The 18,425-nt window shown below is 43.2% G+C and overlaps 1 protein-coding gene across 1 annotated transcript in view; it reads right to left on the bottom strand.

Moving 5' to 3' along the window:
- The window catches only part of LOC148454345 (uncharacterized), a 105,262-nt gene that overhangs the window by 70,416 nt on the left and 16,421 nt on the right, over nucleotides 1-18,425 (bottom strand). Inside the window, exons 7-8 of the mRNA XM_088461015.1 lie at nucleotides 11,099-12,324; nucleotides 1,888-1,976 (exon numbers count right to left, since the gene is read on the bottom strand). Coding sequence (XP_088317141.1) covers nucleotides 1,888-1,976; nucleotides 11,099-12,324 — 1,315 coding nt within the window. The remainder of the gene's footprint in view (nucleotides 1-1,887; nucleotides 1,977-11,098; nucleotides 12,325-18,425) is intronic.

The raw sequence follows: 18,425 nt of genomic DNA, 5'->3' as shown, positions 1-18,425 counted from the left end.
GCCTCTACTGCAAATGTCTTCAGTTCCTGCTTGTTCTTGGGGCATTTTCCCTTCAGTTTTGTCTTGGTCAAGTGAAATGCATGCTCAATTGGATTCAGGTCAGTGGATTGACTTGGCCATTGCATAACATTCCACTTTTTAGCCTTAAAAAACTCTTTGGTTGCTTTTGCAGTATGCTTCGGGTCATTGTCCATCTGCACTGTGAAGCGCTGTCCAATGAGTTCTGAAGCATTTGACTGAATATGAGCATATAATATTGCCCGAAACACTTCAGAATTCATTCTGCTGCTTTTGTCAGCAGTCACATCATCAATAAATACAAGGGAACCAGTTCCATTGGCAGCCATACATGCCCACGCCATGACACTACCACCACCATGCTTCACTGATGAGGTGGTATGTTTTGGATCATGAGCAGTTCTTTTCCTTCTCTTCTCTTCCCATCACTCTGGTACGAGTTGATCTTTATCTCATCTGTCAATAGGATGTTGTTCCAGAACTGTAATGGCTTTTTTAGATGTTGTTTGGCAAACTCTAATCTGGTCTTCCTGTTTTTGTGGCTCACCAATGGTTTACATCTTGTGGTGAACCCTCTATATTCACTCTTGTGAAGTCTCTTCATTGTTGACTTTGACACATATACACCTACCTCCTGGAGAGTGTTCTTGATTTGGCCAACTGTTGTGAAGGGGTTTTTCTTCACCAGGGAAATAATTATTTTGTCATCCACCACAGTTGTTTTCCGTGGTCTTCCGGGTCTTTTGGTGTTGCTGAGCTCTCCGATGCGTTCTTTCTTTTTAAGAATGTTCCAAGCAGTTGATTTGGCCACACCTAATGTTTTTGCTATCTCTCTGACGAGTTTGTTTTGATTTTTCAGCCTAATGATGGCTTGCTTCACTGATAGTGACAGCTCTTTGGATCTCATATTGAGAGTTGACAGCAACTGATTCCAAATGCAAATGTCACACCTAGAATCAACTCCAGACCTTTTACCTGCTTAATTGATAATGAAATAACGAGGGAATAGCCCACACCTGTCCATGAAATAGCTTTTGAGTTGATAGTCCCACTACTTTTGGCCCCTTAAAAAGTGGGAGGCACATATTGAAACTGTTGTAATTCCTACACCGTTCACCCAATTTGGATGTAATTACCCTCAAATTAAATCTGAAAGTCTGCAGTTAAAGCACATCCTGTTTGTTTCATTTCAAAACCATTGTGGTGGTGAATAGAGGCCAAAATCTGAAAATTCTGTCAATGTCCCAATATTTATGGACCTGACTGTATGTATATATATATATATATATATATATATATATATATATATATACACATTATATATATATATCCTTTTTTTTTTTTATATATATACATACACACACATCAGGCAGCCCGATGTATGCGTATTTATATATATATATATATATATGCGCATGTGTGTGTGTAAAATCATTTATTGATAGGGGCCCCAACACATTCGTTGCCCAGGGGCCCCCACAGACCTTAATCTGGCCCTGTCCCAGAGTGAAGAGAAATGGTGGTGTGTCATGTTGCCATGCCTACTTTTACATCGTGCCAAAGGCGCGCGCACCTACTTGTGGGGGAGCTCTGTTCTTCAACACACCCTGGGCTCCAAATACCCTAGTTACGCCACTGATTACAGGCAAGGGGGTAGTGAGTGGTGCACAGTCTGGCATTGCAGGGAGGGGAGAGTGGTGGACAGCCTGGCATTTCAAAAGGGTAAGTGGGGCACAGCCTGGAATTGAAGTAGGGAGTGTAAAACAAGTGTTGACCAGCCTGGCATCATGGGGGTATGAGAGAGCAGAATGGTATAAATCTTGGCCTCACAAAGAGGGATGCACAGCTGGTACAGGTGTATGAACTTACACCACCGCTCTGAAAACCTTAGCCAGCAGTGTAGCAGTGCTATGACCACCTTGCCCATCCATAACAAGTCCTGGACCTTCCAGCCTGGTCTGTTCATGAAAAATCATAAGGAAAACCTGCGTTTTCCATTAACCAGAACCAGACTGAACCAGCTAGGGTAGTAATGCCACAACATGAGGACACACACGGCGGTGGGTCTTCCTGTCGAAGAATTAAACCAGTCCCAAACTGGTCAGCCTAGGGCTGGGAAAGTGGGGATCCCCCTACCCAAAAAAAAAACCATGTGTTCCCCTCCCGAGCATCAACAAGCCCAGGGCTTTTCTTTGCATCCGTGGAGGCGGTGGGTATTTTTTCACAATGGGACTAGAGGTACCAGCAAGCCTGCCTTGCGGCACTTGTAGAACTGGCACCGGTATGCCCACTGTGGAAAAAATATAAATAAAGAATTCCATAATACACACACATCAAATGTTTTATTATTTTATTACACAATCACTGACCCGTACTCACTCTAGCAAGCCGCGATGACATCTTGAGGTGGTTTCTGGCATCCAGGAGACGAAACATGTTGACATTACTTCTTGCACACTACCCTTACCTGCTCCACACACCTGCTTGACTGCTGTCTGTATCAGCTCTACCCCATGTAGGTTCCGGAGATTACCTTTTGTGGTCACAAGCTGCCGCACACTAACAGTTTGCCAGACCTCTCAGTCATCTGAGTATAAGAGTGTGGTCGGGTCCCAGTCCCGCAGCCAGCACCCCCGGCCCCCCTCCACGTGGTTTTGTGTAGATTACTGCCGGTAGAATGAGGTAACCAAATCTGATGCCTACCCCTTACCCCGCATTTATGTGTTGTTAGATGAGTTGGCAGGGGCAAAGTACATCTCGATTTTTGACTTGAGCAAGCGGTATTGGCAGATACCAATGCCCTCCGAGGCTCAAGAGGGATCTGCCTTCATCACCTCATTTGGCTAGTTTGAGTTCAAGACCATGCCATTTGGGAAGAAGAATGCGCCCGCCACCTTCCAGTGTGTTGTCGATGACATGCTGAAGGGTACCATGATTTTGCTCAGGCCTACTTGGATGACATCACCATCTTCAGCCGAACTTGGGAAGATCACCTGTGGCATGTGGTCCTGGTGGAGAGGATTTGGTGGGCAGGTCTGACCATCAGGGCAGACAAGTGCTATATGGGGATGTCAGAGGTACAGTACCTGGGGCACCGTGTGGGGGTAGGTTTGGTGAAGCCTGAACAAGCAAAAGGTAGAGGCAATCCGAGACTGGCCCTGGGACTATGTCCCAGCCAAGGAGCGGCCGCTAATGTTAGCCGCCGCTGATTGGCCGGCTGCCCGTGACTGAAGTCTGCTCTTTCCCACGAGCAGACAGTAGTGCAGTGTAACAGCATGCAGTAACATGCTGTTACATTGTATCAGGGGACCCTCTTGGATTTCTCTGGAGAATATCGTGGGACAGAAAGGTGAGTATTGGATCTTTTTTTACAGGTAAATCGAAGGGATACTTTATGTTGACAAGTGGATGTGAACATCTGGAAACAGGTGAGTATGTATGTGTATGTATGTAATAAAGCTTTATTTTCCAGGTGTGTTGTTTTTAACCATTTCTTTACAGGTGTAGTACAGGTACCAGTGGGCCCTTAATGCCCCGCATGCTGGTACTTGTGGTTCTCCAAGTACCAGCATGCGGGGGAGGCTTGCTGGGACCCGTAGTTCCACTGTAAAGACAATGATGATAAATCTATTTTTTACACTACACCAAACACTATCAACCCGCCACCCACCACCCAGGGGTGGTGGGGATAGCCCTGGGCTATCAGCCTAGGCCAGGGATGCCCTGGAGAGGGTGACCCCTTTATTGGGGGGGTCATCAACTCCCCAGGGATCCCTGGCCTGGGCTGACTAATGGTCAGGGCTGATGCTGCGGCTGGGGGGCCCCGTTAGGGTCCAGGGCTGGTTTTAAATATACGGTGGAACTCACATCATTTTTTTTCTCCATATATTTAAAACCAGCTCGGTCCCTGCAGCCTTGTGCTGGTTCTTACAGGGGATCCCTACACATTTTTTTCCCTGTCATGTTAAGAACCTGAACAGGCTGGCAAGCCCGAGGCTAGTTAGTGTTTTGGGGGGGACCTCACGTCTTTTTTTTTTAACAAATTATCCCTATTTTTCCAGTTACAGAAAGAAACATACACAAGTCACAATGATTTATGTATGTTTCTGACCAGCTCGCAGCTCAGGGGGTTGAGAGTTTGAAAAGTGATTTTGACAGAGTTTGCTCCTATCTCACCCGAGCTTGTCATCCCGATTTTTGGTAAATTTGAGAGATGTATGTTTTAGGTGAAAAGTACTTCCGATTTGGCCCGATGGTGATTTAATTCGAGATTGCTATCTCACCCGAGTTTTACGAGTGAGATGAGAGAAATCTCTCTCTAACTCACCCGACTTTGGCCCTCATTCAGAGCCTAATCTGATTATTCTTTAATCATTCAGAGTCTCATTCAGAGTCTAATCTGATTAGACTTTAATTTCCTATTGGTGTTGAGTAATAGCGGGAGGAGGAGGAGGACTGGAAGACAACCGATTAACAAGAGGTGCAGAAGGGGAACCCACATACACAGGGAACCTATAAAGCTGGTACCATAACGCGAGGTTCTAGTTTTATGCTGTGAGTCTAAGGCGTAAACTTCAAGTAAGAGAACCACACTCCAGGTTTGGTGCAGTTTATTATCAGTTATTATTATTATACACATATTCCACAGCACAGAACATAAACATCTACATTTCCCACACAGAGAATGAATATGGGTATGTTTCCATGTCATTTCTCTGATGTGTAACATGTTTTTGAATTTTGTTTTTAAACATTTCCTGCGTGACTTCTCTTATATACAGCAAGTTCTGATTACTATAATGTCCTCTCCTCACAGTCACAGCATGATCATGGGTATACTGTGTGACTTCTCTTATATACAGCAAGTTCTGATTACTATAACGTCCTCCCCTCACAGTCACAGCATGATCATGGCTATACTGTGTGACTTCTCTTATATACAGCAAGTTCTGATTACTATAATGTCCTCTCCTCACAGTCACAGCATGATCATGGCTATACTGTGTGACTTCTCTTATATACAGCAAGTTCTGATTACTATAACGTCCTCTCCTCACAGTCACAGCATGATCATGGGTATACTGTGTGACTTCTCTTATATACAGCAAGTTCTGATTACTATAATGTCCTCTCCTCACAGTCACAGCATGATCATGGGTATACTGTGTGACTTCTCTTATATACAGCAAGTTCTGATTACTATAACGTCCTCTCCTCACAGTCACAGCATGATCATGGGTATACTGTGTGACTTCTCTTATATACAGCAAGTTCTGATTACTATAACGTCCTCTCCTCACAGTCACAGCATGATCATGGGTATACTGTGTGACTTCTCTTATATACAGCAAGTTCTGATTACTATAACGTCCTCTCCTCACAGTCACAGCATGATCATGGGTATACTGTGTGACTTTTCTTATATACAGCAAGTTCTGATTACTATAACGTCCTCTCCTCACAGTCACAGCATGATCATGGGTATACTGTGTGACTTCTCTTATATACAGCAAGTTCTGATTACTATAACGTCCTCTCCTCACAGTCACAGCATGATCATGGGTATACTGTGTGACTTCTCTTATATACAGCAAGCTCTGATTACTATAACGTCCTCTCCTCACAGTCACAGCATGATCATGGCTATACTGTGTGACTTCTCTTATATACAGCAAGTTCTGATTACTATAATGTCCTCTCCTCACAGTCACAGCATGATCATGGCTATACTGTGTGACTTCTCTTATATACAGCAAGTTCTGATTACTATAATGTCCTCTCCTCACAGTCACAGCATGATCATGGGTATACTGTGTGACTTCTCTTATATACAGCAAGTTCTGATTACTATAACACCCTCTCCTCACAGTCACAGCATGATCATGGCTATACTGTGTGACTTCTCTTATATACAGCAAGTTCTGATTACTATAACGTCCTCTCCTCACAGTCACAGCATGATCATGGGTATACTGTGTGACTTCTCTTATATACAGCAAGTTCTGATTACTATAATGTCCTCTCCTCACAGTCACAGCATGATCATGGGTATACTGTGTGACTTCTCTTATATACAGCAAGTTCTGATTACTATAACGTCCTCTCCTCACAGTCACAGCATGATCATGGGTATACTGTGTGACTTCTCTTATATACAGCAAGTTCTGATTACTATAACGTCCTCTCCTCACAGTCACAGCATGATCATGGGTATACTGTGTGACTTCTCTTATATACAGCAAGTTCTGATTACTATAACGTCCTCTCCTCACAGTCACAGCATGATCATGGGTATACTGTGTGACTTCTCTTATATACAGCAAGTTCTGATTACTATAACGTCCTCTCCTCACAGTCACAGCATGATCATGGGTATACTATGTGACTTCTCTTATATACAGCAAGTTCTGATTACTATAATGTCCTCTCCTCACAGTCACAGCATGATCATGGCTATACTGTGTGACTTCTCTTATATACAGCAAGTTCTGATTACTATAACACCCTCTCCTCACAGTCACAGCATGATCATGGCTATACTGTGTGACTTCTCTTATATACAGCAAGTTCTGATTACTATAACGTCCTCCCCTCACAGTCACAGCATGATCATGGCTATACTGTGTGACTTCTCTTATATACAGCAAGTTCTGATTACTATAACGTCCTCTCCTCACAGTCACAGCATGATCATGGGTATACTGTGTGACTTCTCTTATATACAGCAAGTTCTGATTACTATAACGTCCTCTCCTCACAGTCACAGCATGATCATGGCTATACTGTGTGACTTCTCTTATATACAGCAAGCTCTGATTACTATAACGTCCTCTCCTCACAGTCACAGCATGATCATGGCTATACTGTGTGACTTCTCTTATATACAGCAAGTTCTGATTACTATAATGTCCTCTCCTCACAGTCACAGCATGATCATGGCTATACTGTGTGACTTCTCTTATATACAGCAAGTTCTGATTACTATAATGTCCTCTCCTCACAGTCACAGCATGATCATGGGTATACTGTGTGACTTCTCTTATATACAGCAAGTTCTGATTACTATAACACCCTCTCCTCACAGTCACAGCATGATCATGGCTATACTGTGTGACTTCTCTTATATACAGCAAGTTCTGATTACTATAACGTCCTCTCCTCACAGTCACAGCATGATCATGGGTATACTGTGTGACTTCTCTTATATACAGCAAGTTCTGATTACTATAATGTCCTCTCCTCACAGTCACAGCATGATCATGGGTATACTGTGTGACTTCTCTTATATACAGCAAGTTCTGATTACTATAACGTCCTCTCCTCACAGTCACAGCATGATCATGGGTATACTGTGTGACTTCTCTTATATACAGCAAGTTCTGATTACTATAACGTCCTCTCCTCACAGTCACAGCATGATCATGGGTATACTGTGTGACTTCTCTTATATACAGCAAGTTCTGATTACTATAACGTCCTCTCCTCACAGTCACAGCATGATCATGGGTATACTGTGTGACTTCTCTTATATACAGCAAGTTCTGATTACTATAACGTCCTCTCCTCACAGTCACAGCATGATCATGGCTATACTGTGTGACTTCTCTTATATACAGCAAGTTCTGATTACTATAACGTCCTCTCCTCACAGTCACAGCATGATCATGGGTATACTGTGTGACTTCTCTTATATACAGCAAGTTCTGATTACTATAACGTCCTCTCCTCACAGTCACAGCATGATCATGGGTATACTGTGTGACTTCTCTTATATACAGCAAGTTCTGATTACTATAACGTCCTCTCCTCACAGTCACAGCATGATCATGGGTATACTGTGTGACTTCTCTTATATACAGCAAGTTCTGATTACTATAACGTCCTCTCCTCACAGTCACAGCATGATCATGGGTATACTATGTGACTTCTCTTATATACAGCAAGTTCTGATTACTATAATGTCCTCTCCTCACAGTCACAGCATGATCATGGCTATACTGTGTGACTTCTCTTATATACAGCAAGTTCTGATTACTATAACACCCTCTCCTCACAGTCACAGCATGATCATGGCTATACTGTGTGACTTCTCTTATATACAGCAAGTTCTGATTACTATAACGTCCTCCCCTCACAGTCACAGCATGATCATGGCTATACTGTGTGACTTCTCTTATATACAGCAAGTTCTGATTACTATAACGTCCTCTCCTCACAGTCACAGCATGATCATGGGTATACTGTGTGACTTCTCTTATATACAGCAAGCTCTGATTACTATAACGTCCTCTCCTCACAGTCACAGCATGATCATGGGTATACTGTGTGACTTCTCTTATATACAGCAAGTTCTGATTACTATAACGTCCTCTCCTCACAGTCACAGCATGATCATGGGTATACTGTGTGACTTCTCTTATATACAGCAAGTTCTGATTACTATAACGTCCTCCCCTCACAGTCACAGCATGATCATGGGTATACTGTGTGACTTCTCTTATATACAGCAAGTTCTGATTACTATAACGTCCTCCCCTCACAGTCACAGCATGATCATGGGTATACTGTGTGACTTCTTATATACAGCAAGCTCTGATTACTATAACGTCCTCTCCTCACAGTCACAGCATGATCATGGGTATACTGTGTGACTTCTCTTATATACAGCAAGTTCTGATTACTATAACGTCCTCTCCTCACAGTCACAGCATGATCATGGGTATACTGTGTGACTTCTCTTATATACAGCAAGTTCTGATTACTATAACGTCCTCCCCTCACAGTCACAGCATGATCATGGGTATACTGTGTGACTTCTCTTATATACAGCAAGTTCTGATTACTATAACGTCCTCCCCTCACAGTCACAGCATGATCATGGGTATACTGTGTGACTTCTCTTATATACAGCAAGTTCTGATTACTATAACGTCCTCTCCTCACAGTCACAGCATGATCATGGGTATACTGTGTGACTTCTCTTATATACAGCAAGTTCTGATTACTATAACGTCCTCTCCTCACAGTCACAGCATGATCATGGGTATACTGTGTGACTTCTCTTATATACAGCAAGTTCTGATTACTATAACGTCCTCCCCTCACAGTCACAGCATGATCATGGGTATACTGTGTGACTTCTCTTATATACAGCAAGTTCTGATTACTATAACGTCCTCTCCTCACAGTCACAGCATGATCATGGGTATACTGTGTGACTTCTCTTATATACAGCAAGTTCTGATTACTATAACACCCTCTCCTCACAGTCACAGCATGATCATGGCTATACTGTGTGACTTCTCTTATATACAGCAAGTTCTGATTACTATAACGTCCTCCCCTCACAGTCACAGCATGATCATGGCTATACTGTGTGACTTCTCTTATATACAGCAAGTTCTGATTACTATAACGTCCTCTCCTCACAGTCACAGCATGATCATGGGTATACTGTGTGACTTCTCTTATATACAGCAAGCTCTGATTACTATAACGTCCTCTCCTCACAGTCACAGCATGATCATGGGTATACTGTGTGACTTCTCTTATATACAGCAAGTTCTGATTACTATAACGTCCTCTCCTCACAGTCACAGCATGATCATGGGTATACTGTGTGACTTCTCTTATATACAGCAAGTTCTGATTACTATAACGTCCTCCCCTCACAGTCACAGCATGATCATGGGTATACTGTGTGACTTCTCTTATATACAGCAAGTTCTGATTACTATAACGTCCTCTCCTCACAGTCACAGCATGATCATGGGTATACTGTGTGACTTCTCTTATATACAGCAAGCTCTGATTACTATAACGTCCTCTCCTCACAGTCACAGCATGATCATGGGTATACTGTGTGACTTCTCTTATATACAGCAAGTTCTGATTACTATAACGTCCTCTCCTCACAGTCACAGCATGATCATGGGTATACTGTGTGACTTCTCTTATATACAGCAAGTTCTGATTACTATAACGTCCTCCCCTCACAGTCACAGCATGATCATGGGTATACTGTGTGACTTCTCTTATATACAGCAAGTTCTGATTACTATAACACCCTCTCCTCACAGTCACAGCATGATCATGGGTATACTGTGTGACTTCTCTTATATACAGCAAGTTCTGATTACTATAACGTCCTCCCCTCACAGTCACAGCATGATCATGGGTATACTGTGTGACTTCTCTTATATACAGCAAGTTCTGATTACTATAACGTCCTCCCCTCACAGTCACAGCATGATCATGGCTATACTGTGTGACTTCTCTTATATACAGCAAGTTCTGATTACTATAACGTCCTCTCCTCACAGTCACAGCATGATCATGGGTATACTGTGTGACTTCTCTTATATACAGCAAGTTCTGATTACTATAACGTCCTCTCCTCACAGTCACAGCATGATCATGGGTATACTGTGTGACTTCTCTTATATACAGCAAGTTCTGATTACTATAATGTCCTCTCCTCACAGTCACAGCATGATCATGGGTATACTGTGTGACTTCTCTTATATACAGCAAGTTCTGATTACTATAACGTCCTCTCCTCACAGTCACAGCATGATCATGGGTATACTGTGTGACTTCTCTTATATACAGCAAGTTCTGATTACTATAACGTCCTCTCCTCACAGTCACAGCATGATCATGGGTATACTGTGTGACTTCTCTTATATACAGCAAGTTCTGATTACTATAATGTCCTCTCCTCACAGTCACAGCATGATCATGGGTATACTGTGTGACTTCTCTTATATACAGCAAGTTCTGATTACTATAACGTCCTCTCCTCACAGTCACAGCATGATCATGGGTATACTGTGTGACTTCTCTTATATACAGCAAGTTCTGATTACTATAACGTCCTCTCCTCACAGTCACAGCATGATCATGGGTATACTGTGTGACTTCTCTTATATACAGCAAGTTCTGATTACTATAACACCCTCTCCTCACAGTCACAGCATGATCATGGGTATACTGTGTGACTTCTCTTATATACAGCAAGTTCTGATTACTATAACGTCCTCCCCTCACAGTCACAGCATGATCATGGGTATACTGTGTGACTTCTCTGATGTCTAACAAGTGCTGAATTCTGTGAAAAGCTTTTCCCACATTCAGAGCAGGAATACGGTCTCTTTCCTGTGTGACGTCTCTGATGTCTAACAAGTTCTGCATTAGTTGTAAACCCTTTTCCACATTCAGAGCAAGTATATGGTCTCTCTCCTGTATGACGTCTCTGATGTCTAATAAGATGTGAATTACATATAAAACATTTCCCACATTCAGAGCAAGTATATGGTCTCTCTCCTGTATGACTTCTCTGATGTCTAACAAGTTCTGCATTAGTTGTAAACCCTTTTCCACATTCAGAGCAAGAATATGGTCTCTCTCCTGTGTGACTTCTCTGATGTACAACAAGTTCTATATTACTACTACACCCTTTTCCACATTCCGAGCAAGAATACGGTCTCTCTCCTGTATGAACTCTCTGATGTCTAACAAGTTCTGATTTACATGTAAAACATTTACCACATTCAGAGCATGAATATTTGTATGCTCCTGTGTGAATGATCTGATGCCTAACTAGTATCCACTTTTGTTTAAAACATTTCCCACATTCCGAGCAAGAATATGGTCTCTCTCCTGTGTGACTTCTCTGATGTTTAACAAGTCCTGAATTACTAGCAAACCCTTTCCCACATTCTGAGCAAATATATGGTCTCTCACCTGTGTGACTTCTCTGATGTATAATAAGGTATGAATTACTTCTACACACTTTCCCACATTCTGAGCAAAAATATGGTCTCTCATCTGTATGTATACTCTGATGTTTAACAAGATCTGAATTACTGCTATAGCTTTTCCCACATTCTAAACAAGAATAAGGTCTCTTTCCTGTATTTTTTCTCTGATGTACAAGTTCTGAATTTAGAATAAAACATTTTCCACTTCCAGAGCAGGACATATCTGGAATACAGTTACTTTTAGCATGAGTAGATGTATACGGTGTATGATATGTGGGTGTATAAATATCAGCGTCTGAGAGATTTCTTCCATTACATGAGACGGATTCCTCCTTAGTATGAGTAGATGTATACTGTGTATGATATGTGGGTGTATACATGTCATTGAGGTCTCCTCCATCACATGAGACGGATGCCTCCTTAGTATGAGTAGATGTATACTGTGTATGACATGTGGGTGTATAATTGTCATTGTCGGTGAGGTCTCCTCCATCACATGAAACGGATTCCTCCATAATATGAGTAGATGGATCTTTAGAACATTCTGTGGGTAAAAACATAGAGGTCAGAGTCATAAAATTTAACTGTCCAATTATCTCAAATGAGAAAAAAACACAGGACAAAATAACACCCCCCAGGGAAGATATATAGGACCCAATTCTGAATCGGACGCATTTTGCAGCATTTGCGCCAATATCTATTTCATACAGAGCAAATGAGGAAAACCAACATATGTGGGCTGATTGAAAAGTAATGACTGCCTCTGTTTTTGTCCCATAGGTCAATGTGGCAAACGCTATGCTGGTTATTGTGAAGGTCATACATTGATGTGTCTGAACCTGTGGCAGGACTGCTGTAGACTTCTTTATTTGGTCACAGCCCTTCGTACGTTTTGTCATGGCGGATGAGGAAGACGTGTCTGAGATTACAGCAGAGATGTGCGATTTAATTTTGTGTTAAACTTGGAAAAAGTGGAAATGAAACTCATGACATGTTACAACAAGCATACGGTGGAGAAACAATAAGCCGTAGTATTTCAATGGTGGAAGAACTTCAAAGGAGGGTAATACGCGAGTGACTGATGAAGCCAATTATGGGAGATCATCCACCACAGTTACAGATGTCAACATTGCCAAAGCTGTGGAGATGTTGTAAAATGACACAAGGCCAGGTAGGTACCCACCCGACGAGTTTATTTGTGCAAGAAGACCATTCGAATGTCAGACAGGATACCCGATTTCCTGACATTGATTGTGATATTGTGATGAATCGTGGAGTAGTCATTATGATCCGGAATCCAAATAGTCCAGTGTATGGAAACACGTGAACTCGCCTCCTTCCAAAAAAATTCTGTGTGATGCCTTCCGCGTGTAAAGTCACGCTTCTGCTGTTCTTTGATGCGCACGGTATGATCCTACAGCACTGGGTTCCCCATGGACAGGCAATTAATGGTGACTACTATGCAACTGCCCTGAAAACCCATTTCCGTAGAACCATGAGGAGGAAAAGACCACATTTGCTGAAGAAACAGTGGTTTTTGCTACAAGACAATGCCCGACCACATGTTGCTCCTGTTGCATTGGCAGCAATGAATGAAAGTAATGTGACAGCACTGGAACACCCTCCACATAGCCCAAACGTAGCGTCCTGTGATTTCTGGGCATTCCCAACCCTGAAAAAACAATTGTGGGGAAAGAAGTTCTCAACAGATGATGAAGTGAAAAATGCCACAGCTGCAGCACCAAAAGTGATGTCTCAGAACAGTCTCCTGCACGTCTTTGGAAAAGTTGCAAAAAATGTATTGAATGCGATGTGAAGGACGCTATTTAGAAAAATAAAAAAGTTCAGATCCTGTGGAGTTAGGAGGATGGAGGTCCACTAAAGGATGGACATCTGCTTTAATGGATGGAGGAGGACATCTGCTTTAAGAAAATGCACTTCTTCAGGTACAGTGCTCAAGTCTATGACAGCTATGGCCCCAGTTGCCGGAGCACTCAGAGATAGGTCAGACTACAAGAAAAATTGGAGACGTTGCCTATAGCAACCAATCAGCTTCTACCAATCATTTTACAGAGTGTTCTTGATAAATGCTACCTCAAAGCCGATTGGCTGCTATGGACAACTTCTCCACTCTTTTCACTGCTTAATGCATCATCCCCTCTGTTCTTACCAGTGGTGGCCAGAAGAGCGTTACCATGTGTGGTAGATCCACTATCATAGACTCACTTAGCTTCCCTTCCATGGGGCATTATACAGTAACACCAGGGGATGTGTCTGAGTGATACAAGGATGTGATAGAGGAGAATCACCAGCCCCTCACATCACTGAGTAATAGGAGGTTCTATCACAGTCCTGTCTGTGTATATAGGAGATGTCAGCGCTAGGTGTATCTATACAGTGTTACTTGTGTACTGTGTGACTGTATATATACTATAAATGCATATTGTATGTACACAGAAGACTGTCATATGATGTTATTAGAAAACAATACTTACATTTATAGTTCTGACACTCAGGGAAAGATGTATCAAGTGGTGAAGAGTGGGGAAGTTACCCATAGCAACCAGCTTCTAACTCTTATGTTATAGAATGCACGAGATAAATGCAACCTCAAAGCTGATTGGTTGCTATGGGAAACTTCTCCACTCTTTTCACTGCTTCATACATCATACATCTCCCCCTCTGTGTGTGTCACTGCTTCATACATCTCCCCCTCTGGGTGTGTCACTGCTTCATACATCTCCCCCTCTGGGTGTGTCACTGCTTCATACATCTCCCCCTCTGGGTGTGTCACTGCTTCATACATCTACCCCTCTGGGTGTGTCACTGCTTCATACATCTACCCCTCTGGGTGTGTCACTGCTTCATACATCTACCCCTCTGGGTGTGTCACTGCTTCATACATCTACCCCTCTGGGTGTGTCACTGCATCATACATCCCCCCCTCTGTGTGTGTCACTGCTTCATACATCTCCCCCTCTGTGTGTGTCACTGCGTCATACATCTACCCCTCTGTGTGTGTGTCACTGCTACATACATCTACCCCTCTGTGTGTGTCACTGCGTCATACATCTCCCCGTGTGTGTCACTGCGTCATACATCTCCCCCTCTGTGTGTGTCACTGCGTCATACATCTCCCCCTCTGTGTGTGTCACTGCTTCATACATCTACCCCTCTGTGTGTGTCACTGCTTCATACATCTCCCCCTCTGTGTGTGTCACTGCGTCATACATCTCCCCCTCTGTGTGTGTCACTGCTTCATACAGCTACCCCTCTGTGTGTGTCACTGCTTCATACATCTACCCCTCTGTGTGTGTCACTGCTTCATACATCTCCCCCTCCGTGTGTGTGTCACTGCATCATACATCTACCCCTCTGTGTGTGTCACTGCTTCATACATCTACCCCTCTGTGTGTGTGTCACTGCTACATACATCTACCCCTCTGTGTGTGTCACTGATTCATACATCTCCCCCTCTGTGTGTGTCACTGCGTCATACATCTACCCCTCTGTGTGTGTCACTGCTTCATACATCTACCCCTCTGTGTGTGTGTCACTGCTACATACATCTACCCCTCTGTGTGTGTCACTGCTACATACATCTACCCCTCTGTGTGTGTGTCACTGCTACATACATCTCCCCCTCTGTGTGTGTCACTGCTTCATACATCTACCCCTCTGTGTGTGTCACTGCTTCATACATATCCCCCTGTGTGTGTCACTGCGTCATACATCTCCCCCTCTGTGTGTGTCACTGCTTCATACATCTACCCCTCTGTGTGTCTCACTGCTTCATACATCTACCCCTCTGTGTGTGTCACTGCTTCATACATCTCCCCCTCTGTGTGTGGTGTGTCACTGCGTCATACATCTACCGCTCTGTGTGTGTGTCACTGCTACATACATCTACCCCTCTGTGTGTGTCACTGCTTCATACATATCCCCCTGTGTGTGTCACTGCGTCATACATCTCCCCCTCTGTGTGTGTCACTGCTTCATACATCTACCCCTCTGTGTGTGTCACTGCTTCATACATCTCCCCCTCTGTGTGTGTCACTGCGTCATACATCTACCCCTCTGTGTGTGTCACTGCTACATACATCTCCCCCTCTGTGTGTGTCACTGCGTCATACATCTTCCCCTGTGTGTGTCACTGCGTCATACATCTCCCCCTCTGTGTGTGTCACTGCGTCATACATCTCCCCCTCTGTGTGTGTCACTGCTTCATACATCTCCCCCTCTGTGTGTGTCACTGCTTCATACATCTCCCCCTCTGTGTGTGTCACTGCGTCATACATCTCCCCCTCTGTGTGTGTCACTGCGTCATACATCTCCCCCTCTGTGTGTGTCACTGCTTCATACAGCTACCCCTCTGTGTGTGTCACTGCTTCATACAGCTACCCCTCTGTGTGTGTCACTGCTTCATACATCTCCCCCTCCGTGTGTGTGTCACTGCATCATACATCTACCCCTCTGTGTGTGTCACTGCTTCATACATCTACCCCTCTGTGTGTGTGTCACTGCTACATACATCTACCCCTCTGTGTGTGTCACTGATTCATACATCTACCCCTCTGTGTGTGTCACTGATTCATACATCTACCCCTCTGTGCGTGTCACTGCTTCACACATCTCCCCCTCTGTGCGTGTCACTGCTTCACACATCTCCCCCTCTGTGCGTGTCACTGCTTCACACATCTCCCCCTCTGTGCGTGTCACTGCTTCACACATCTCCCCCTCTGTGCGTGTCACTGCATCACACATCTCCCCCTCTGTGCGTGTCACTGCATCACACATCTCCCCCTCTGTGCGTGTCACTGCTTCACACATCTCCCCCTCTGTGCGTGTCACTGCTTCACACATCTCCCCCCTCTGTGCGTGTCACTGCTTCATACATCTCCCTCTCTGTGCGTGTCACTGCTTCATACATATCCCCCTGTGTGTGTGTCGGGCCACTACTCTGAGCATTATATCACAGAAAGACTTTGTCGGAGGGCGTTTGTGGTGAAACGTGTGGGTTTGTGGTGACATACACTGAAGCTGTTATGGTATGGCCTGTGGTTCCTATTCTTGCTGTATGGAAGCGTATAAGTGAAGATAATCCTTCATTCAGATATGGTGACAGTGTGCTATTTGGTGCACATATCAATTTTTAATTTTAGCAAAATAAAATTCAATATCTTCCTGGTGAGAATTTTAAATGTATATTTTCCTGGCAATTACTATAAATGTAACCATACAAAATAAAAAAAAAGTCCACTTCAAAATGAAGTATAACCGTAGCCACAAAATGTAAAACAATGTTACCAGAGATTTCCAGAACTGTCTATATCCCTGGTCAACAATGTTTCTAAAGTTGTCTTTTCCTGATCCAGAATTAGTAAAAGGATCTCCTACATTTGTGTCAGAGGCATTTTGGCTACAGACCAGTGTATTAGATGTCTCTATGAGCAAAGCTCCACAGTGTGAGGATCCTCAAGACAGAGCAATATGGATACAGAACATTTGTGGACTGTAGCAATGTATCAGACAGGAGAAGGGGCCAACTTACTGACCCTATGGCTGGGCTTCATGTCACTGACCCTGTAATTCCTCACACTGACAATGGGACACTTTTAGCAATTACCATTAGTATGTCTTTTACTAAAATACTCATGTAGGCTATCAGCAGTACCTAGTTCTTCAATTAGATTTATTCCTGATATATTTAATAAGTATATTTCATAAAGCATTTTATTGTACTGTGTTATAATAGACAGACAGAAATGTAATGCTGAGTAATGTAGAGTGTGTTCTAGGAGAACAAGATAACCTTGAGAAATAACTAAATTCATGTCTGTTTAAACATAACGTACGAGAGAACAAAATTACTACAGAGACAGTATGAAGAAAATGTTAAGAAAATTAATTTAACTTAAAGATGTGTACATACATATACAAACACACACACACACACTGTATACAAACACACATATACAAAAACACACCAGACAGAATTATATGGAATGCAGAAAGACAAGGTGGTATAAGTTCAACGAAGTGGAACGTGAACATTCGTGTAGATGGGGACACTAAAACTATTGGATGATCATTTCAAATGTCTGAGGTATTGAGTCAATGCAAATTTGTTAAAGATATGGTTTATTTTTGAGGTGGAACCATGGGTCTTACGTGCGATGTGACTGAGTGTCAAAGAGCCATTGTTTTTAGCAGAGATCATGGCCATAGCCTGGAGGAGGAGGCGGCATTTGTTAGTGTGCCCGTAAAAACAGGGAGCAGTGTCCATCTACAGTGAAAGAAGCATGGACACCAAGAATCTTAGCGGCAGAACAGTGGCCGAAAGTCAATCATGACAAATCGGGAACACAAGCATTTAGGGCGCCTAGAAACCACCAATCGGTTCCAAACACATTAGGAGCTGCTCCAACAGTACCATGCCAGACCCAGCCAAACAGTATCAAAACGAACACTTCGGCGCCAACTGCATGGGTTATGAATTTTCAGTCGTAAAGCTCGGGTGCGTTCAAGGTTAACAACCATCCAAAAGAACAGCGTCTGACATGGGCCAAACAGCATCGTCACTGGACCATTGAAAAGTGGAGACGCATCATATGGTCTGATGAATGCAAATTTGGCTTATATTAC

The sequence above is a fragment of the Taudactylus pleione genome, unplaced genomic scaffold (assembly GCF_031769625.1).
Source record: "Taudactylus pleione unplaced genomic scaffold, aTauple2 ptg001003l, whole genome shotgun sequence".
NCBI classification, from domain to species: Eukaryota; Metazoa; Chordata; class Amphibia; order Anura; family Myobatrachidae; genus Taudactylus; species Taudactylus pleione.
Note: the sequence above shows the minus strand (reverse complement) of the source record. Positions and strands in the feature narration are given on the sequence as shown.